Source organism: Oryza sativa, chromosome 4 (genome assembly GCF_034140825.1).
Source record: "Oryza sativa Japonica Group chromosome 4, ASM3414082v1".
In the NCBI taxonomy this organism is placed as follows: domain Eukaryota; kingdom Viridiplantae; phylum Streptophyta; class Magnoliopsida; order Poales; family Poaceae; genus Oryza; species Oryza sativa.
In genome coordinates, this window is record NC_089038.1 from 1,473,299 (window position 1) to 1,496,930 (window position 23,632).

General features: G+C 48.1%; 1 protein-coding gene and 1 pseudogene across 1 annotated transcript; one reads left to right on the forward strand and one right to left on the reverse strand.

Annotated features, from left to right (window-relative positions):
- Window positions 1-271: 271 nt before the first annotated feature.
- LOC136356064 (uncharacterized) lies at window positions 272-7,477 on the reverse strand (annotated as a pseudogene).
- Window positions 7,478-22,420: 14,943 nt separating this feature from the next.
- LOC112938641 (salt stress-induced protein) lies at window positions 22,421-23,416 on the forward strand. The gene is made up of 2 exons (XM_026024696.1): window positions 22,421-22,681; window positions 23,156-23,416. The coding sequence occupies exons 1-2, from the start codon at window positions 22,421-22,423 to the stop codon at window positions 23,414-23,416; spliced, it is 522 nt and encodes a 173-aa protein (XP_025880481.1).
- Window positions 23,417-23,632: the final 216 nt, after the last annotated feature.

Sequence of the window (23,632 nt, forward strand, 5' to 3'; positions counted from 1 at the left end):
TCGCCCTTTGCCTAATTTGTTCTACTTCCTCAATAGCTTGGGAATCTTGAGTATTGGTTCCGGGGATGACTTTCAGAGACTTGGTCAAATCCGCAACATTTTTGATAGCCGATTTGAGTCTGGCTTTTTGATCTTCGATAGACTTCGGGAGATCGGCTAACATTTTGTGCTCCATATCCAGCTCGGCGTTGCATTCTTGAAGTTGTGCCGTGAGGTCAATCTTACGAGCTTCAAGACGGTCGATATTTGACTTGATCGGGCCCTCAGATAGCTAATCCAGCTTGGATTTCTCTACATGCACAAGCTGCCGATTGTGCTGGATTGTAGCTTCAATGTCTTTGCGCTCCCGGCGATCGGCTAATCTCTGCCTGGCCTTCTCCAGCTTGAATTGGTGTCGTTCAAGATAAACGGCTGGAGTGAGGGCATCGGCCAGTTCATCCGGGAGTAGAGCTTGGATATCTGTGAACCTTGCCCGGATCGAGCCACAGTTGGTCACCAAGTTGTCTAGTGATGCTTCTAGCCGATGAGAGATATCCTCAAGCGTTTTCTTCACATCATCAGACAGAGGGGCTATGGCTTTACTGGTGGTATCTTCCTCTGTTTCGTCGAGATAATCCTTGATGTCGAAAGAAAACAGATCGGCTAAGACCTGTAAGAGATAGTGTTATGGATGGTTAAGGATCAAAACATTATTGGCCGATCTTAAATTTGTGACAACAAGACTTATTGGAATAGTAGGAGCAGCTGGTTGTTCTTCCTCCTCAACATTATGACTGTCTGCAGCCGATGAAGTGCGATTGCCTGATTCTAGCTGCACAGGAGGTGAAGGAGGAGGAGGAGGCTGTAAAAAAGAGACAAATGTTAGACATAATCGGCCGAGATTAGTTAATAAGATAACTGATAATATCTTACTGGTGGAGCTGGTTTGGGAGTTGGTGCTGCCGATTTCTTCCTCATGGCAGTTTTCTTCTTCTGAAAATTATACAACTATGAGTAATCGGCTGAAAGGTGAAGTGATTACAAAGGAAATTGAAGAGAGATGCTTACTCTCGAAAAATGAGCTGGGGCAGAAGGAGTTGGAGGAGTCTGCTTGGGTGAGGCCGATGGTGTTTTTTCTGTATTGCTTATTTCGGCTGCAGCTTGATCAATGTCTTCTTCAATTTCTTCCTCATCTAGCGCTTGTTCGATAGATAGATCTAGGGTAGGCAGATCATCAACTGGCTTGGTTTTCTTTGACTTGGTTTTCTTCTTGAGGGCCGGGGCTAATGTGTCTACAGCCGATGATCTGGTCTTTCTTTTCTTGCCTGCATCGGCTGGTTCCTTGATTGGGCTGTGAAGGAGTGTTGAAGTCCTGGGGGCATGATAGCCGATGACAGGGGGAGATGGTCCACCTCCATTTGGAATTAAACCTGGAGCATATTCAATATCCTTACCACTATTACTCTGGCGAGGAGGAGAGGATTCTGTTGTCTGCAGGTTAGAAGAAAAGATTAGTCAAGGTTCAAATCGACTACCAGTTGTTGAAGCAAGATTGATGTAGTAAAGATTTACCTGAGGGATAACATCTGGGAATAGGTCTGTCATGTACATTGAAGCCGGTTGATGGAACAGATGCAGCTTCCATTCACCCCACCATCTGTCGAAGTTTCTACTCCTGAACCTTGCCAGCTCTATGTAATCAATACTGCCCAAGGGGGGTCCTGGGATGTTGAGTAGCCGATCCATCATCAGAGTTGATGAGATTTCTCCTCGGCACTGAATCTTGTCGGCAAAGAATAAGCCGATTGGGAGTTGGCCCAATCCAAGTTGTCTAGCTGAGCTCATTGGGTGGTAGAATTCATAAGAGACTTGGATGTTTCTGCCCTAATGAATGCCGACAGGAAGGATGCATGGGCTGATTGCAGTCGTAAGGACTTCTCTGGATTTCTGGTATTTTTCATGGTTGATATCTTCAAATCTGAAGTCTGATGGGAGTTCAAGATCTGCCGAGTCTTCATAAGGAAACCAAACCCGGGCATCTTTCTTAAAGCCCTCATAAAAGCTGCAGAACCAATCCTTAAGCAACTCGGCCGACAGCTTTGCTCCAGCATCAGTTGGCGTAGATGCGTATTCTCCATATGACATGCATCTACGATGAGTGCGTTCTTCTCCATCATCTTCCACAATCGGCTCCAACCTTGGAAATTCGGCTTCTGTCACAGATGGTCGATTGACGGCTTTCCTAACTACCAAGTTTAGCCAGGTTTGCAGCAACCACCATGGTCCACCTGCCCCAACTACTGAGCCAACGGCTATCTTGGCCGATGCATTATTCAACATTTGATATAGATAGCCGAGGAGGATTTTGCCCAAGGGAAATTGTTTCTTTGATTTTAGAGCTTCGGCTACAAATTGCCAATTGGTTGTAGGGCCACAGCTTGATCCACAGAAAAGGAATTTTTCCAGCCACATCAGCAAAAAGGCTACATGCTCTTTAGGGGTGACAGACCCTTTACCCATGTATGCTGCTACGTAACCAGACCAACCACCTATGCTTTTGGTCTTGAAATCAAATTGGTTGTTGGTGTTCAAGCTCATGGGATTGGCCGATGAAGTTACATCTAATCCGGTGATCATGGTGATGTCGATCAAAGTTGGGGTCATCGGCCCTTGGTTGAATAGGAAGGCGTTGATGACATTGGACCAGAAGTAGGTGGCGGCAGCCATCAGAGGTTCGTCCTTAGCAGAATTAGCTATGGCAAGGGCAAGCGCTTGGCTGATCCTAATCTCATCCCAGTGAACTGTCTTACTGTCACGTCCCAAAACGACCCTACAACCTCTACAAGTAGCAGAATGGAAATGGGACGAAATTGGGATGGATTTCATCACCGGACTTCCAAAAACCCAAGGCGGATATGATTCTATATGGGTAGTCATGGACCGACTAACCAAGGTAGCTCGGTTTATTCCTATGAAGACCACCTATGGAGGGAACAAATTAGCTGAACTCTACTTCGCTAGGATCGTGAGTCTCCATGGCATTCCCAAGAAAATTGTATCTGATCGGGGAAGCCAGTTCACCTCTCATTTCTGGAAGAAACTCCAAGAAGAGTTGGGTACCCGATTAAATTTCAGCACCGCGTATCACCCGCAGACAGATGGACAGACCGAGCGTCTAAATCAGATTCTAGAAGATATGCTCCGTGCCTGTGTTCTAGATTTTGGGAAGACCTGGGATAAGAGTCTCCCCTGTGCCGAGTTCTCCTACAATAATAGCTACCAAGCCAGCATACAAATGGCACCCTATGAAGCGTTGTATGGCCGCAAATGCCGGACACCGCTATTGTGGGACCAAGTTGGGGAAAGCCAAGTGTTCGGGACTAATATCCTGAGAGAAGCTGAAGCTAAAGTCAGAACCATTCAGGATAATCTAAAGGTGGCACAGTCTCGGCAGAAGAGTTATGCAGATACCCGACGCCGTAACCTGGAATTCGCAGTGGACGATTTTGTGTACCTTCGGGTCACGCCATTGCGAGGAGTACACAGGTTTCTGACGAAAGGGAAGTTCGCACCTCGGTTCGTGGGTCCTTTCCGCATCATTGCTCGACACGGAGAAGTTGCTTACCAGTTGGAGCTGCCCGCCTCCTTGGGCAACGTGCATGATGTGTTCCATGTGTCGCAACTCAAGAAATGTCTTCGAGTGCAGTCCGAGCAGGCCGACTCAGAACAAATTGAAGTTCGCGAAGACTTGACCTATGAAGAGAAGCCGGTGAAGATTCTGGACACCATGGAGCGCAGGACCAGGAACCGGGTAATCCGTTTTTGCAAGGTCCAATGGAGCAACCACGCCGAGGAAGAAGCCACTTGGGAACGTGAAGACGAGCTGAAGGCAGCCCATCCCGATCTCTTCGCTAGTTCTTCCGAATCTTGGGGTCGAGATTCCGTTTAAGGGGGATAGGTTTGTCACGTCCCAAAACAACCCTAAAATATATCCTTTAAATTATGCCTAGAATAATTAAAATCCTCGAGAAAGCCTCCAAAAAATTAAAATGTGCAAAGTAAAAGTCAAATAAGGCTTAGAGGATTTTTGTATATTTCCTAAAAGCCTAAAATGCGTAAATAAATTTTAGTGGAATTTTCAGAGCACAAATAATAATTGTTAAGAAATAAACAAAGTTGAAAAGGTTTTATAAAAAGAAAAACCCTAAAAACCCTCCCTCCCTCTCTTGGGCCGGCTTGGCCCATTTCCCTCCCCCTCTCTCCTCTTCCCCGCGGCCCATCCGGCCTCTCCCGCGTGCGCCGCTGACAGGCGGGCCCGCCCGCCACCCTCGCTGACGGATGGGGCCCACCCGTCATCTCCTTCCTCCCGCCGCTCCCGCCGCCTCGCCCGCGCCTAGCGCTGCCGCCGCCGCGAATCCCGCCGCCTCCCGCCGTCCCGGCTTGCAATAAAGTGGGGAAAAATATTCCCCGTGATCCCCTCTCCCTTTCCCCACATTTTTCCCTCTCTCTCTCTCTCGCATTCAAACAGGCGGATTTGCTCCCGCAAATCTCGCCGGCGCCATTGATGGCGGCCGGACCTCCTGGCTGGTTTCCTTCCTTCCCCGGCCGCCCTCTCCCCCTTCCAACCCTATTTAAACCCTCCCAGCGCCTCCCTCGCCCGTTTCCGCCCCCTTGCCGCACCGTCTCCTCTCCGGAATCGAGCTCACGCTGTCGCCCTCTCTGTCCTCCGTCGCCGACGACCTCCGGCCGGCCTTCTCCGCTCGCCGGGACCGTCTCCCGCCTCGGCGTCGCCTCCTCCGGCTTCACCGCACCGTCGCCGTCCCCGTCCACCCCCTCGTCGAGCTTGCCGACCGCCGGAGCGCCGCCGTCCCCGTCGACCCGAGCCGCGCCGCCAACTTCCTCCGCTCCGGCCGCCTTTTTTCGTCGTTGCCGTCGACCTAGGGTGAGCCGTGGACCACCGCCTCGTTTTCCCCTTTCCCTCCCCTCTCTCGGCCGCCGTTCCACCGTGCCTATGGCCGCCGCCGGCGACCATAGGGGCGCGGGCGCGTCGCCTCCCGCCGGCCGCGCTGACGTGGCCGCCTTCGGGCGCGCCGAGCGGCTGCCGCGTGGGGCCCGGCCATCAGCCGCCCGCGCCCTCGGGTGCGGCTGACGCGTAGGGCCCACGGCGCCGGCCGGTGCGAGCCCGGGTGCACCCGGTCCACAGTGGACCGTGAGGCTGCCGCGTGGGCCCCACTCCCGTGGACCCGGTCCGCGTTCCCCCTCCCCTCGGCTGATGCAATAAACCCTTTTAAAATTAAAATTTAAATGAAGAAATTCGCAAATATTCATTTAAAGAGCATATAAACTTCAAATGGCCATAACTTGGCCATTTGAACTCGGAATTGGACCGTTCAAGTCTCTAATTTTTCCTTAAGAAGTCAAGAACCCATTTTTGTGCTTTGTTCCTACTTGTTATATAGAGTTTATTAGAGTAAAAGCCTTTTTCTGTTCCGTTGGTCGTGTAGACGCTGCAGCTTCGGAAGATCCGCTCTTCGTGGAGGTTGAAGCCGACGTTTGGGAAAGCGAGCAAGGCAAGTCACATCATCCTTGAACATATTGAATCCCAGTTTATAAAATTATTTTGATTTAAATTAATGCATTATCGCTTCATTTAAATTCCCGCGTTGTCACTGTTTTATTTAGCCATGCCTATTTACCTTTGTTATGACCATATTATTATTGCTATTGTTTTTATTACCTTGTTCACCCTAGAATAAACAAAACCCCAACTAGTGGACACTCTACTCATGGTACCACTAGTATGAATTTAGGTAGATGCTTCGTTGGTTAATTAGGCAACATTAGGTGGTTTTACAACTCTAGACTTTGGGAATATTCTTATCACCTGGACACTATGGAATGGTTGGATTATTGTGGAATTGGATTCACACCTTCCCCTCTATTCAAAATCCTCAAAATGGTTTTAGGCTGGGCTGGGGGTGCATGGTTTTGATAGTAGCACCTCGGCCATATAAGGACCGGTCTTCGGGCCTCTGTTGCAAAGCACTACCGTACTTCCACATGTCTAGTGGGTAAGGCTTAGTTTGTGGCTCAGTCTGGTTATAAACAAAAGTACACGGATGGAGATGGACGAAGTCGGGGGTCGATGGACATCTCTAGGGAAAATGAAGACTACACGAGCTGCGGCTCGGTAGTCGAGATGTCATGGCAGAGGGCTGGTGTCCTGCTGCTAGGGGCTCAGTCCTGCCTACCTGTCCCGGAGGTTCCAGCCGTAGGTGGGGTTGGGTCGGTACTCTTGTCTATGGCTAGGATGGGTTGGAAACTATGTCACGTCTTCCGTCCGTATGCCGTGGTGGTATGTGGCACGTGGTTACACGTGAGGAAGATGTGTCTTGTGGGTAAAGATGTACACCTCTGATCAGAGTATAATCTACTCGAATAACCATGCCCTCGGTTATGGGCAAGCCGAGCAATGTACCCAAGTTAGTGTTTTAATTCTTAAAATCTGCTTAACAACTAAAATGTGGAATGGTTGGCCTGGGTTGGCTTGGGACGAGCTGGGACCCAGGGACAGGTTGCCAGTTCGGTCCAAATCGTCGTAGGCCTTGGGTTAAGGCAAGTTCGTGTGGGTTCACGGCCTTGATTAATAATATTGTATAGCTCTAGGATCGTATTTACAAAATAGCTTTGAGCAACTAAGTGTCTTTTAATGCTATTTACTGCAAACCCTAACCTCCTCTATATTATAACTCCCTTGTACTCCCTTGCATTTATCCTGCATTTGTGGGTGTGTCTTGTTGAGTACGGTGGTTGTACTCAGTCTTGCTCAATTTTTCCCAAACCCAGAAGAGGAGTTCCTGGATGATGAAGGCTTTGGTGTCTAGCTCATGCCTGCCGTCAAGCGCCTGTGGTCGTCGCCCTAGTCTTCCGCTGTTTTTCGTTTGTCTTCCTGTGTGCTGGGCCTTCGCCGCCCATGTAATAAATTATCTATTTACGCTTCCGCTTGTTAAACTCTATATTGTATCAACTTTTGGTGTACCTTGCCTCCTGGGACAAGGAATAATACACGCACGTAAGGAACGCCCGTTGGGTTGTTTCCGGTCGTGACACTTACTAGCCGATACACGCTTGTACCATGTGGTCCAACTCTTCTCAGGGGCAGTTTTCTCAAGAGATGGCCAAGATTTGAAGGTATTCTTCCAGTGATTCAGATTAGGGTTGGCTAGTCTAAAGGGGATTCTATTGGTTTCACCAGTGATAAAATCAGTGGGGTCAAGGTTGCCGATTGGACCAAGAAAGTAGTGGTTCTCATGTGACAGACTTGGAATCGCAACCAGGTTGGACAGATGCTACACATGCAAGTAGGGATAGAGATGAAGAAAACAAGATAACGTGAGAGAAAATCAATCTACTGTGAAAGAAAGAGATCTAGCCGATGGGTGCTTACCTCTGCGTATTCGGCTGATGGCGCGGCGGATGGATTGGCGAAAGTCGACATTGCTGCGGGCGGAGATCTAGCCGGGGACGGAATCGTCTTGAAATCGCTTGTGTGCCGTGAGGATCGCCGGAGAGAGAGAGGATCAAGTTTTGCTTCAGCGGTGAAAATGGGGGAAACGGTGTGAAGTTTCTCGGGGGTAACGGTTAGTATTTAAAGAGCTGGAGTAACGATTGGAAAACGGCAAGTGCGATATTCACTCGGAGTCGGTATATGGCAAATCCGAAACATTAACAAATATTCCGGACTTGTTGGGCATGTGTTAACGACCAAATTTGGTAATATTAGTATCGGAAAAGAATATTAGATCGAAGCAGAATCGAAGACGAAGATCGTTGCGGAAACAGAGCAAGAATCGGCTGCAATCCGAATCGGCTATGGTCACGATCGGCAGAGTTCAAGTCAGACAGGGCTAGCCGATACAGCCGATTCCAAGAATACGACTCGGTGTACATTATCGGGTTGAGTTGATATGCTTCAAGATGATTGCCACGCATGGATAGAGTCCTGAGAAGGCAATTGTATCTATTAATTAGGATATTTTATGTAATTTCCTTAGAGATATGTTTGGGCAATAGTCTGCCGCAAAGACTTATAGTATCTTAGGGTTTGTTAGAGATAATAGACGTGTCCGGTATGGACATATCTTGTAATTCTCGGGTATAAATAGACCCTGAGCCCTATGTAAAACATATCTTGTAATTCTCGGGTATAAATAGACCCTGAGCCCTATGTAAAAAATAACACACACATTCAATACAATCTCGGCGCATCGCCACCCTTTTTGCTTTAGTTTTATTTCGATGAGTTCTTGCTTTCGGGTTGAGCTGCATCGGTTTCGATCTTCAACAAGAGGTAAAACTTGTTATGGCGACATGTGGTTTCGGGATTAGTGCTTCCATCTTTATGATACTCTAATCTTGTTTATGTGATTCGTCAAGTTATCATATATCTTATATAATCTTCGGTAATATCGTCATCTAACCTACAATCGACTAACATCTGTTAATAGAAGGCGGCCGATTAGGTTAAATAGTGATGTTAGCTTGGATTTTATAAGATATCTACCACTCTATGAAACATCCAGCAGCTTGATTGTCTAGATATTGTTCTTCTTTTCATACTTAATGCTGCATCAGTTGAGTTTGATCTATTAAGTCGTCCTTAGAATATCAATCTCTAGCTTGCTTCCTGGTTGCCGATTAGGGTAGCATCGGGGTTTCAGCCGATCTAGCGTGCATGATTGACATGTTAAATCTGCCCTTTATGTTAAGATCTTGTTGTATTTAAGTATATTATGCTTCTGTTTGATATATTCTACTTGCTTTAATATCTTAATATGGAGTGGCATCGGAGTATTAGCCGATACATGCTAGATCTATCTGATCGGCTATGCTATGAACGTATATAGTTCTGTTGTTAATTTATATTTCGATCTAAGTGATTTATACGGTCTCGGCGTGGCGACCGATCTATCCCAATCACTTGATTTTAGTATACATCGACATAAGGGTTATATATTGTTAATATCTACAGCCGATCGAGTAGATTTAGTTCTTCTTTAATTATTCACGACTGCCGATCGATGTACACATGACATCGGCCTAAAATAAATGATATGTCATCGGCACCTAGCAGATCGGCTATCATTTATAGGATTAATTATGGTTTCTTTGTCCCAATTTCTTGTTGATTGCAGGATCAAATCAACTGGCACGCTCATACATCCGAAGGCGAGTTTTGGACCTGCACTGGAGTTAAGCAGATCTCCCAGGCCTCGTGTTTTCTATCAACAAGATCTCTCCCCTTGCTTGCGAATGGGGGGTGTCCGTTAGTGAGGACGAAAAGGTGCTCGGACTTCGCTGCCTCGCTTTTCCACCTGGAGTCAGGCGCAAGTTCCTTGTGTTTATCAGCGCCCTTTGTATGTATGCAGACATCTTTCGACTCATTTCGCTTTCTTTTTTTTTCTTTCAGTTCGCATACTTGGACACGCTAAAGCAGAGGCGTCGAAGATGGTTGGGGGCCTTACTTCGGCCGAGTTTGCCCGACTGCTTTCGCGTCACCTTGACAGCCGGGCGAACCGGGTTCACTTTTGCAAACTACCCGGTCGATCGATCCCCACCAAGGCTGGTGACGACGTCGGAACGTCGAAAAAGCGTAAACGGGCGGTCGCGAAGGGTGAGCAAGTGCGATCTCGTCGCGCCACAAAGGACACAGTCAAAAGTGATGCGACAAGGAGGAAGACGACAGGGAGGCCAAGTCTGAGGACGATGGCTCCCATGGCTATACCCCTAGTCCGCCTCCGGCGAAATCTGGGGCGGGCTCTCGCGTTTCACCCGTTCACCCGCAAGACGTTGTTGTGGCGAACACTCTTCTGGCGATCTCTAGCACTACGGCGAAGCCGGTATCTGTCGCCAGAGGGAAGAAGAAAAAGGGGAAGGTCGTCCAGATTGGTCGTGCCTTTTCGGACAGCGAGGGGTCCGACGGGACACCGACTTCGCCGGTTCTCCAGCGCGGTCCTCGGGGGGGGGGGGGGGGAGGGGCGTCTCCTCCGCCTGCTAGCGATGCCGAAGCGACAACAGGTGGGAGCGCTTCGGCGCCAGCGGTCGGGGCGAACATCTCTCAGGACGAACGGGTTGTGGTGGTTCCTTCGCCAGCTCGCCGGTGGGAAGGAAAAGCTCCGGCGGTCGAAGCGACTGTGTCAGACGTGACACTTACCGCCCCGCACTTCATTCCCGCTGATTTCGCCACTCGGCCAGAGATCACCCCTCTTGTGGATGGGGTGTGCCAAGTTATCGTGCCCACCGAAGGCCTTGGTCTCCTCATCGAGATGAACGAGTTCGGAGAGAGCTGCACCGCCGTGGAGAGCTTGTTTGTTTGGGTATGCTTTTTTGTGCGCGAAATTTTCCCTTTTCGCTTATGTCATGGCGTAATGGTTTCAGATTCCCCTTCCCAGGGCCTTGCCGTGCACATGAGTGCGAAGAAGTCCGTCCTAGAAAGGCTGGATGGTTACTGGCTTCGGCAGCGGAAGGCCGAGGACGACCTTTGCCACAAGGAGGACGAAAGGCGCGTCGTGGCGGACACCTTGAGGAGGCCGAATGCGGAGAACAGGTCCCTCCGTGCTGATCTGGAGGCGTCGAACAGGTGGGGCGCCGAGCGTGATTGCCAGCTTGCTGCGGCCGAAGAGAGGATCAAGTCTCTTGAGACTCGCCTCGTTTCGGCTGAAGCCGCTGCTTCGACTTTAGGGCCGGCAACGGAATCCGCCAAGCAGGCCTGTTACACGCTCAGGCTGGCCCTGAACGACCTTGGTGCTCGCGCGGAGGACGCCCCGGGAGATGATGGGATGGCTTTCGACTTTTCTGAGTGGATGCAAGAGGCGGCCGGCTCAGTTGTCGAAGTGGCCAGCGCTTATGGGGATTGCAGTGCTCGCGTTTCGGCGGGCTTCGTCCTTAGCCTGCTACATACGCACAGTTGTGAACATATCAGGGATTTTCCCGGCTATGTGATGGAAGAATGGCCTTCGAACTCGCAATGCTCCGAGGCGGCCTTGAAGGCCTTCCGAAAGGGTTTCTGGGAGGATGGCGGCCAGGACTGTGCGAAGACCCACCTTCGTGAGAATCTTGAGAGGATCGCGAAGGAGGAGGAAGCTGCTGCCGTCCATGCCGGAGGGGACCCCGGGTCGGCGGAACCAGCGGCCGAACACGAGGGCGAAGGCAACAGAGGCCAAAACTACCCTGAAGTGCTTGTGACGTATTTGTGCATGTGTTCCAATGCTTCGACTCTTACCCCTTCAAGGAGTTCGAGTGACACCTCGCGCCCGTCTTCGCCTCCCGAGAACATCACCCTTTGTGAATTAGCCCCTAGCTCAGTTGGGGTCATTGCTTCATCGCCATAGAGGAGCATGAACGGGCTGAACTTGGTTAGCCTTGTGGGGGTCGTTCGAAGGGCCTAGAGAATAGATAACATTTCGTCTGGCCATTTTCCCTTCGCTGCCCCCTCAAGTCTTTTCTTGAGCGCCTCCAGGATTTTGCCATTTGTTCGTTCGGCTGCCCCATTTGACTGTGGGTGCACGACCGAAGTGAACCTGATTTCTAGGTTTAGCCCTTCGCACATTTCTCTCAACTTGTCAGAGTCAAATTGCTTGCCGTTGTCAGTGATGAACTCCTTTGGCACTCCGAAACGGCAAACAATGTTTTTCCACACGAACTTCTGTACGGCCGCCGAAGTGATCGCGCCGAGTGGATTGGCCTCGATCCAGTGGGAGAAGTATTCGATGGCTACAATTGCGAACTTGTACCCATTTCGCGCCACAGGGAATGGGCCAATGATGTCTAGCCCCCATCTGGCGAAAGGCCAAATTGGTGCGATAGGCTACACCTCATACTGAGGTGCAGTTTGGCTTCGGCTGTGCCGCTGACAGCTTTCACACCACTTGGTTTGCTCGACACAAACTTTTAGCACGGTTGGCCAATACACCCCCTAGCGAAACACTTTGGAAGCAACCGTCCTTGCGGCTTGATGTGCACTGCACAGCCCCTGGTGTATCTCTTTTGCCATCTCCTCTCCTTCAGTGAAAGAAATGCAGCGAAGTAAGGGTTGGAGCACCCCGAAACGATACAGCTGGCCGGAGACTAGCTTGTATTTTGTGGCTCTGAGCTGTAAGCGCTTCGCTTCTGCTTCGTCCCCCGGGAGCCAGCCGTTCCTGAGGTACGACGAACGGTGTTCGCCAGTCCTCTAGGTCTTCGCCCAGTTCTGCCTGGTCGATTGCCATGACGTCCAGACTTTCGTGGGCACACTTGGTGCGTAGAAGACTTCAAAAAAGATGCCCGGCGAATGTGGGCCTCCACAGGCGGCAGATTTCGCCAGGGTATCCGCTTCCTCATTCTGGCCTCTAGGTAAGTGTTCGACCGTTATGCCAGCGAAGCACTTTTCCATAGACCGAACGGCCTCCAGATATCTCTTCGTTCCTTCTTGTTTCGCCTCAAAGGATTTGTCAACATGACTAGCCACCAGTTTGGAGTCTGTTTGGATGAGCAAACGCCGAACCCCCAATGCTTTCACCTTTCTTAGGCCCAATAGTACAGCTCCGTATACGGCCGTGTTGTTGGTCGTGTCGAACTGCAGCCTTGCGGCATACCGAATCGGCACGCCCCCTGGCAAAGTTAGTACTGTCGCGGCACCTGCCCCCTTGTGCGACCACGAGCCGTCGGAGTGCATTACCCAAGGCTGTTCGACGGGCTCGGGGTCGGGGGCAATCGACGATGTCCATTCAGCCACGAAGTCAGCTAGGACTTGGGACTTGATGGCAGTACGGGCGACAAAACGCAGGTCGAAGGGTGATAACTCCGCCGCCCACTTGCTGAGTCGGCCAGTGATTTCCTTGCCCCGTAGCACTTCGCCCAAAGGATACTGCGATGGCACAGTGACTTTGTGAGCCTGAAACTAGTGCTTTAGCTTGCACGAAGCCATCACTAGGTTGTAAGCGAGCTTTTCCATTTTAATGTATCTTGTCTTCGTCCCTTGCAAAGCTTCAGAGACGAAATATACTGATTTCTGACCTGACTCTGTCTCTTGGACAAGGGCTACACTGACCGCCACAGGCGAAACTGCTAGATAGAGCAGCAGTTCGCTTCCTGGTGTTGGACTGACCAAGGCCGGTGGGCTTTGCAGATACTGCTTTAGCTCGTCGAACGCTATTTAGCATTCGGGTGTCCAGCTAAACTTTCCCGCGCCCCGGAGGGTTTTGAAGAAGGGCAAACCTGTTTCGGCTGCTTTTGAGAGAAATCGACTGAGCGCCGAAATTCGGCCAGTGAGCTTTTGTACTTCGTGTATGCTCGACGGGGGCTTCATTTGCTGAATGGCGTTGATTTTCTCGGGGTTCGCCTTGATGCCCCTTTCAAAAACAAGAAAACCCAACAACTTGCCCGCGCGAACACCAAAAACACACTTCTCAGGATTCAGTTTCATACCAGCCACGCGCAAATTGTCAAAGGTCTGTTGTAAGTCGGACGCATGGTTGAAAGCCTTGCGGCTTTTTACGACGATGTCATCGACATAGGCCTCCACATTTCGCCCCAATTGCTTGTAAAGGACCATGTACACCAGCCTGGCAAATGTTGGTCCAGGTGGCAGAAAGTGCCGAACGGTGTGATGAAAGCTGTCTTGGGGATGTCGGCCGGATTCATGTGGATCTGGTGATAGCTAGAATATGCATCCAAAAAGCTCATGAGCTCGCAGCCGGCTGTCGAATCGACAAGCTGGTCGATCCCCGGCAGGGGGAAGTCATCTTTCGAGCACACCTTATTGAGGTCTGTGAAATCAACGCACATGCGCCACTTGCTGTTCGACTTTCTCACCAAAACCGGGTTCGCCAACCACTCGGGGTGGTCGATTTCTTGGATCACCCCCGCTTTGAGCAGCTTCTGCACTTCAGCTTTTGCTGCCTTTTGGCGATCGACGGACATCTTTCGCAGCTTCTATTTCCTTGGCTTGGCATCCGGCTTGACCGCCAGATGGTGCATGATGAGGTCTGTCGAAACACCTCCCACTTCGTCGGGGCTCAGGCGAAGATGTCAATGTTCTTCTTGAGCACCTCCAGGATGTTTTCAGCTTCCTCTTCACCTAAATCGCCCCCCAGCAGGACGAGCTTTGCAGGATCGACATCGTCGACTTGCATCTTAATCACCTTGCCATGAGGTGCAGGCTTCGGCATGCGTTTAGCGTGGTCATGTGGTTCAGCCTCAACATTGTGCACTGCCCTGCTGATTGCGGCCATGTCTCCCTTCGATGTGGTCGAGGGTTGAAGTCCCTTGACGACGATCACACCTGTTGGGCCTGGCATCTTGAGCTTGAGATAGTTGTGATGGGAGATGGCTTCGAACATGTTCAAGGTTGCACGGCCGAAGATGGCATTGTAGTTGTATGGGATGTTAACGACATCGAACAGTATTTGCTCTTCGCGCCTGTTTTCACCTGTGCCGAAAGCTATCACTAGTTGTACTTGGCCCAAGACTTGAACTGCTTTGCCGCCGAAACCTCGAAGTGAGGCTGGCGCTTCGGTGAGGGCTAGTGTAGGCAACCCCATCTTGGCATATGCTTCGGCAAAGATGACATCGGCCGAACTTCCCCTATCAACCAGGATTCGCCGGACTTCGAAGCCAGCTACCTTGGCCGAGATCACCAAGGGGTCTTGATGTGGGAATAGCACCCCTTCGACGTCCTCTGGCCCAAAAGATATTTGCTGGTTCAAGTACCTCGGAGCTCCTTTGCCTGCCGCAATTATGTTGTACACCGTTCGCAGCTGCATCTTCTTCTGCCGCTTCGACTGTTGGACTGGTGGATCAGCCCTTGTAATCACTTGGATTACTCTGCGCTGGATGTCTTGGCGTTGTTCGATCGGGGGTGCTTGTTCTTGAGCAGCTTCACGAGGTGCTTCGATAGCAGCCCCTTGTTGCGGCCTTTGGTCTTGAGCGTTGCCACGCTGTCGGATGTTTCGGCATTGCTCGGTGGTGTGTGAGGATCGGCCATGGTATGCGCAATAAAGGTCCTTCCTGACCTTCTTGCGAACAAGCTGTTGATGGCTGCCTGCTTGCTGAGCGTCGAACTCCTTGCGGAGGGCTTGGACGTCTTCAACAGCCATCACCGTCTTGCGCACGCGATCATTTCTGAATTTTCTCCAAGTCGAGGGAGCTTGACCTGGCCTTGGCGGTTGTTCCTGGTTCGCCGGCTGAGGTTGGCGAATGGTGAGAGGAGCGGGTTCGGCGATCTGCGCTTGCACTTGGGCTTGGGTAGCGGCGACGGAGACTTTATCGTACTCAGCTTGGATTGCTTGCCGTCGCTTGGAATCTTCTTCGCCTCTTGCGTACCCGTCGATGATGCGAAGCAGGTGCTCGAGTGTCTGCAGCTCTTTGTTGGCGATTTTCCTTGTGAGTTCGCCTTCGAGCAGCCCGGCCGAAGCGGCATTGATGACAGACGCTTCGGTTTTATCTTGAACTTGGCATCGAGCTTGCGAGAAACGACGCATGTACTCCCGTATTGATTCGCCCGGCCTCTAAAGAATGCCGAGCAGATGTTGCTGCGTCTTCGGCTCCTCGTAGGTGCCTCGAAAGTTAAGAACAAAGACATCGCGCAATTGCTCCCATGAGTAAATGCTATTGGCCGGTAAATTGAAGTACCAAGAACGGGCGATGCCATCTAGAGCGAGATGGATTACCTTTGCCTTGGTGTTTTCGTCGCCGTGAGCGGCTTCGATCGCAGACTCGTAGATGGACAAAAACTCTTTTGGGTCTGTTTCGTCCGAGTATCGCAGAACGGATAGGAACTTGAACTGGGGTGGTATTGGACGGTTCTTTATACGCCCACTCAGCGGTAGCCCCTTTTCGCCCCCCGCTTTGATCGCGGCTCCCTGCTACGGATATGGCATGGCGAAGGGCGAAGTCATGGCTTGCGCGTGAGGTTGGGCCACAGTGCTCGGCTGCCCAGCTCTAAATGTTGTCGCTTAGAACGCCGCCATGGATGGGTCGAACAGGGGCTGAGACCAAGCCATGGCGATTTGGTTCGGCGCCTGATTTGCTCCGAAGCCTGGTGTCTGTGCCTGTGGTTGAATGATAGGTGCTTGAGCAGCGTTGCTGAAGTCAAGCTACGGTCCTTGACTCCAAGGCGAAGCCCCTGGACCTGGCTGGTTCGACGGCAGCCAACTGGGTGCACCTTGACTTGTATTCTCCTCTGGTTGGGCCGAAGGGGCTGTATTTGGAATGTTGTGGGGTTGGCTGAGTTGCTGAAGGAAAGCTTAAAACTGTGCCAGCAAAGCCGAAGCCCCTTCCGCCATTGCTTGTGACATTCGGCCAGGTGGTGGGGGTGTACTTGGGTAGCAACCGACCTAGCCTGCGGCTGTACATGAGGGGCTGGGTGTACTGTTGTTGCTGCCGAAGTCTGCCCGGCGAAGTACACTGTCGCTTGCATGGCTTGCGGCGGAAGGGCCTGAATCAAAGCTTGCGAGTAGACTTGAGGTGGAATGTAGCCTGCCGAATACTGGAGGATTGGGGGCGAAGCGACCTTAGCCTGCCGCGCTGCCTCGTACGCCTGTTGCTGCTCTTGTATCTGGCGAAGCATGTCTTGGAGTCGAGTCATGTTCGGGCGCATGGCCTCCATATCGGCTTCGGCTTGTGCTTCGGGGTTGGGTTGACTTGCGGAACGGCGAGTGCGGTCGAAGTCGTTGCCGGTTGAGACGAAGCGGCTTGGGGCACCAGCAGATGGCTCGTCGCAAGGATCTCTGCCCTGGCCTGGAGCACCCTTGCCGCCGCAGCCGCCTTCGCCACGTCGATCGTATTCAGCACCTGCCCCGACGGAACAGCAGGAGCTGAAGGTGGCGGTTGTGGCGCGGGTGCCGAAGCCGATGGTGCTCCCCCAGCTTCGGCGATGGACGCCGAAGGCTCTGCTCCCTCTTCGGCGGCCATCTCCTCTCCTGCTGCGCTCTCCTTTCGCTTTGCAACCTTCTCCTTCACGACCCTCTTCAGTGGCATTCGCTCTCAGTGGTTTCGCTCGGAGGTCCCCACGGTCGGCGCCAGCTGTTGTCGAAATGACAACTGCATACGTCGAAAGACGTGGTTACTCAACTGTGTTAGAAAGCAGTAAACTATATTAACTCTGAGAATTTTTCTTCGAATCCCCCTTTACATGACCCTAGGGGTCTATTTATAACCCTATTACAGGCCCCCTATAAGGGTTTAGGTTTTTACAGGGAATTTAAATGGTTGCCATTATAAAAGGGACATTTACATAGGTACACAGTGTCATTTGCATGCATAGGCTCCTAATGGGCCAACAGATTGGGCCCGACCTATGGCGAATGGGCCGGTCAGGCCGAAGCAGCCCGTGAGGCCGCTTGCATGCCGAACCCGTCCTGACGAAGGACTTGCGGCTTCGCCATGCACCCTTCGCTATATGTCGTTCGCCCAAGATGCTTTTGCTTCGCATGGACCCGACGCGGCTTGTCAGCTTGCGGCATCTTCGCCCATAGCCTTTGCCATAGGGCTTCGCCCAATCAGCTCTGATGTCTTTGGCTTGAATCATCGCTAGTCCTTGGGTTTCGGCAGGCCCGGCCGAAGGGCCTCATGGCATACCGCCAACATCAATATTTTAATTTATTGCTCAGCTCTTAATATAGCATTAAAAAAATGTCTTTACCCGTTGCAACGTATATGCATTTTTTCTAGTAAAAGAGAAGAAAAAAAAAAGAAAGCCTTATTTGTGGAGCAGCCCATCCAAAGCAGACTTGATTTGTGGGTAATGTGCAAACGCAGCCCGTCAAAAGCAGCAGCAGGCCGGCCCAGAAAAAAGCAGCCACAGCCCACCGGCGACCCACAGAGCAGAGGAGCAGCAGCCAGGCACAGTAGTGCGCGATAATGTAGCAACCGAGCATGAATAAAGTTTGGACACACGAATCGGATAAAAAAGCGATTTTATTACTTAACAACATGTAATCACCAACAAAAATAATTTTTTTACCGACAAAATAAATTATTTTTAAAAAATAAAAAAACAATCACATGAGTCTTTCTTTTTAAAAAAAACATGTAATCACCAATAAAATGTATCATGTTTATATCCCAATTTTTTATATTGCCATGAATTGTGCGTTTCTATTGTGCATATTCAGTTGAATCCTTCTTCTGATTGTTTTAGATGAAATTATCATCAGAATGGTAGGTTCTCAGTAAGGTCAATGTATCTAGTTTTAATTAATAATGGTTATTGGTTATGTTGAGAGGAATAAGTATATTTGGAAGCTTAAGATGCCGCTTAAGATAAAGATCTTTATGTGGTACTTGCTTAAAGGGGTTGTGTTAACTAAAGATAATTTGGTGAGACATAATTAGAATGGCAGCTTGAGATGTTGTTTTTTTTATGAAAAATGAGTCTATTCAACATCTGTTTTTGGATTGTCATTATGTAAAGTTTATTTGGAGAGCAGTTCAGTTTTCTTTTGGTTTTAATCTTCCTACAAGTATATCTCGTATTTTTTATGGGTGGCTTTTGGGGGTTAACAAGGAAAAGAAAAAATAATACTTGTTGGAGCTTCTGCAATTTATTGGGCTCTATGGTCGAGTAGAAATGATATGGTCTTTGATAAATTACCATCTATCTCCTATATACAGGTAATTTTCAGGGCAACACATTGGCTCCGGTTGTAGGCACAGTTATAAAGGTGTGATGATGATCGGGAGTTTCTGAAAGTTGCACGACGCAAGATGGAGATGGTTGTTGTGCAAATTTTTGCCAACTATAGATGCATATTCACAAATAGGCTAGAATAAATGTATTCTCCTTATTTTTGCTTGGTTCACTTTTTTGTGTGTTTGCTGAGTTCTATTTAATTTGAACTCTTTTCAGGAGTGCTACTTTGTAATAATAGGCTATAGCTCTTTTTAGCAAATGTCGGGATGTTATATTCCATTATCTAAAAAAAATCCCATTTTTTTCCCTTGTCAATTTCTCATTCGCCTTAGAACACCTAATCACATCACTTTTTTTCCATTCATTGTATGATTTCTTCTATTATTTAGAGTGAAAGTTATTCTGCGATACACCACCTTTTTTTTCTTTCCATTCATTGTACCATTTCCTTCTGATTTTTTGAGTGAGCGATTATGCAATTAGAGTACAATGAGGTTGATTTGATAGCTAGCGAAAAATATTTCTTGTACCATGGCTACTCTTTACAATATGAAAAATAAGTGTTTATCAAAATATGGAGTACAAAAAATAACCATGTATTGCAACTGACTCATAGTAATACATGACAAAAAATTAAATATTTTTTGTGGTTTCAAACTTTAGTATCCATGTCAGTGGATTTATAGCAGTAAATAATTATATAATGTTAGCGTCTTATTTGCACTATAAAGATTCTATTTGACTATAAAGACCTCAATTAACCTGCTAGCTTTATGCTCCATACAGTAATTAATACTTTTTTTGGCTTCACCTAGTGCAACTTATGGGCATTTCGCTAGCAATTAAAACATAAGTAAGGCTAGCTTCCTGTTTTAGTTTTGGTCTGCCGGTTTTTTTTTGTGTTTTTTCTTTGGTCCGATCCGCATATGGTAATTGGAAGTGTGCTCTTTTTTTCGCGTCCTATCCCCACACGCCCAGTGCCCCGCCTCTGCGAATTAACCTAGCGCTGCCACCATGGGGATCTACCTCCCCGTATGTTTTCCCCACTAATTAATTGCAAAGATCTATTCTCCATTCCTTCATCTTCACTTTCCCCATGACTTCTTCTTTCAATTCAACTTTAATTCATTGAATGGAATTATTACTCCTGTTTTCTATTTTTTTATCTCTAGTTCCATCCGCATGCACGTGGTAATTGGCCTTCCGATCCCCACGCGCCCAGCGCCCAGCGCCCAACCAAGGTCTGCGGCCACGTCGATCTATGGCCCTGTACGTTTCCTCCAATAAATTGCAAAAATAGATTTCTCATTCCTCCATCATCATTTTCCGTATGATTTACTCTTACCATTCAACTTTAATTCGTTAATTCGTTGAATTTAATCTCTATTTAAAAGTTGTTGATGATGGCTTGTCGGCGAGTTTGATTAGACCTGATTTTGGATAAAACGGAAAAAGGAAATCGAGTGGATTAAGAGCTCTCAACTAATTTTGGGAGATCCAAAAAAATTCGGTCGAATTTGTTGGGGAGTATCAGCTCTGGCATTGTACAGTCACGAGACTACCATTCGAAGGATGAAGACGTCACTATAAAAACTGGGTATGCAGCTCCACTTGTGGACTAGGCTGAAGAGAGGCAGGCCGAGCTGAGGAAGGCAGCAGACTGGGCTGGGACTGAAAAAAATAGTTAATGGGCTTTTGGCCCAAAACAAAGGAAAAAATATCATTATTTTTTTTAATTATAACGTATAGCTATTCTAATATTTTAATTTATTGTTTAGCTTTTAATAGTTGTTGTATCTCTGAAAAAAAACGTATTTATCCGTTGCAACGTACATACATTTTTTTTAAGTAAAGAATGAAGTGCTTGAGAGGAGAGATTTTTTTTTGTGACGATGATGTTGTTGTTGTGATTGATTTAATCTCTATTTAAAAGTTGTTGACGATGGCTGGTCGGCGAGTTTGATTAGATCCGATTTTGGAAAATACGGAAAAAGGAGATCAAGTGGATTAAGAGCCCTCAATCAATTTTGGGAGATTGAGAAAGACTCGGTCGAATTTGATGGGGAGTATCAACTCCGGCATTGTACAGGCGCGAGACTACCGTTCGAAGGATGAAGACGTCACTGTGCAAGCTGGGCATGCAGCTCCACTTATGGACTGGGCCGAAGAGAGGCAGGCCGAGCGGAGGAAGGCAGCGGACTGGGCTGGGACTGAAAAAGAAAAGATTTATTGGGCTTTTGGCCCAAAACAAAGGAAAAATATCATTAATTTTTTTAATTATAATGTATAGCGATTCTAATATTTTAATTTATTGCTTAGCTTTTAATAGTTGTTGTATCTCTGAAAAAACATATTTATCCGTTGCAACGCACGAACATTAAAAAAGTGCTTGATTGGTGAGATTGCAAAGAGATGTTGTGCTGAAATTCAAAGTATTGCGCGCTCGTGTATTTCGTGGACTTTTGTTGTACAGCCATGTATATAGACTAGGTAAAATACATAATATTTTTTTGGGGTTTTACCTAGAAAACTGAAAATCAAGAACACCAGTGCGCCGATGGCTATATGGCTATGCCTCTTTAGTGGTGTAAATTTCAAAACATACACATATGAGAGATTTGGAACCGACACCAATGCGTAAAATCAAATCTATGCGCACGCATGGATTAGTCTCATGCAACACCAGTGAAAGCCATTCCATCGAAGCAATCAACCAAGAGTTAGTCTATATTATTCCCATATCTCTTTTACATTTTATCATTTTATCAGATGAACTACGGACATAAAAACATGTAAAACATGTGGTGACTTCGTCAATCTCAATGATTTGCCAAACCAGTCTTCGATGATACTTATAGGGGTATGGTTTGAGTGCGTGCCTTCATAGGAGTGAGTGTGCGTGCGTTGTATTGTGTAATCTCTACTATTATAAAAATTAAAGATATTTTTGCCGGTATTTTGGTACGTCACTCGTGCATGAGTCGGTTTTGAAGTTCGTTTGCTTTTGGAAATACATATCCGTATTTGAGTCGGTTTTTAAGATCGTTCACTTTTGGTAATACAGAAGAAATCATATAAGAAATCTGTTTAAAAAACTCGCCCTAACTTGAGAGTGTGCGTACTTCACCCGTTGCAATGTACGGGCATTTTTTCTAGTTCTTAAAAAAAAAAGAAACTTGTAATACGTTACGTGTAGTCGTGTATGCCGGCATAAAACCTAATTAACCATGCAAACAACACGACTAATTGCAACAGGTATCGCAACGACGTCGATCTATCGTGTCCACCGCGGCCACAAATCTATTTAAACGGTACCAATCTGGACTCCGCATGAATAACTTGTGTACCCCTATATATGGTGGCAGATCGACAAGAGCCGCATCGTTTTAATTTGTTTGGATCCTGAAATAATCCAATTAGTCAAGATAAAGAATAAGAATTCGCCAACGCCATGGGAAACTTCTCCGGTGCCGAAGTGGTGATGATCGTCGCCATCACCATCTGCTTATACAACTTCGCCTTCATCTCCGGCATCATCCTCGGCTGTGGACTGGAGAAGAAGCCACCGCGTGCCTCCAATGCCGCCGTCGACCGTCCCCGCCTTCTCAGCAGCATCAACAACGGCAACAATGCTGAAGATCACCATGGACGACAAGCAGCAGCAGCAGCTGTCGTCCCTCGTGCCGTCAGCACGAGGCCAACGACGACGAACCCTAGCTCCTCTCCATCATCGTCAACGAAGGTCTCCGGTGGAGACCTTCGTTGACGATGATGGAGAGGAGATCGGCGGCGAAGGTTGGGCTTTGGGGTGGATCCGGTGGGCGGCCGTTCGACATTCGTCCGTCGGCGACCGTCCCTCGCCGGCTGAACAGCATCACCTTGTACCACTCCGATGGCGCCATCCACTCCTTGTACTACGACTACTACATGAAATCACAACGGCGAGGAGGTGGTGGTGATGAACTCAAGCTCGTCAAGGACGGTCCATGGGGGCAACGATATTCCTATGATTCCATAGCAGTCCATGACACGGTACTAATTAATTAACTACTCCCTTATTATTATATTTTATTAATAGTAATATGTTTTGACTTTTGTTTTCAAACTATTTTTTAAGGGTTGACCGACCATGTGGAAAAACATAGCCATACTTTTAGTATATATGTAAAACAAACATATATCAAAGTATTTTCAATATTGGTTTTAATAAATCAATTTTGTGTTATAGAGATGTTGCTAAATTTTTCTATATATTTGATCTAACATAGAAAACGGTGTGAGTAGCTTCTCTGTGATATTTTACTTCTTTTTTATCTATATATATCCATTATATTGGTGGATATATATACGCGGCTAGTTTTCGACTAACCTCTTGAAATCAACTGCCAAGTTAATAAGCATCCCATTAGTTGGCATTTTCATGCCAGATTATTCTTCATCATTTTAAGTCATTGCACTAGATGAATATGAAAAATTATCAACTTAATTGTAATCAACGAATTGCAGATCAAGTTGTCGGCGGATGAACAGGTGACTTCGGTGGAGGGCACCATCGGGCGTTTCAGGGACGTGGATGAGCCTGTGATTACCTCCCTAACATTCCGGACCAACGCCGGCAAGACATACGGACCATACGGCGGCGCCAGCGACAAGCAAGCTGGCACTCCCTTCTCGATCCCGGTTGACAATGGCGGCGTCGTGGTCGGATTCTGGGGACGAGCCGGATGGCTCATCGATGCCATCGGAGTCTACATTAGCCCAATCTAAGTTTGTTGTTATATACTCCCTCCATATTTTAATGTATAACGCCGTTGACTTTTTTTATCAACGTTTGACCATTTGTCTTATTTATAATTTTTGTACAAATATAAAATATTTATGTTATGCTGCAAGAACATTTGGTGATAAATCAAGTCACAATAAAATAAATAATACTAATTACATAAATTTTTTACATAAGAGAATAGTCAAATATTGATTTAA

Coding starts and splice junctions, on each gene's coding strand:
- LOC112938641 (XM_026024696.1), top strand. CDS start 22,421: ATGGAGAGGAGATCGGCGGCGAAGGTTGGGCTTTGGGGTGGATCCGGT. Junction 22,682..23,155: donor CCATAGCAGTCCATGACACG/GTACTAATTAAT, acceptor AACGAATTGCAG/ATCAAGTTGTCGGCGGATGA.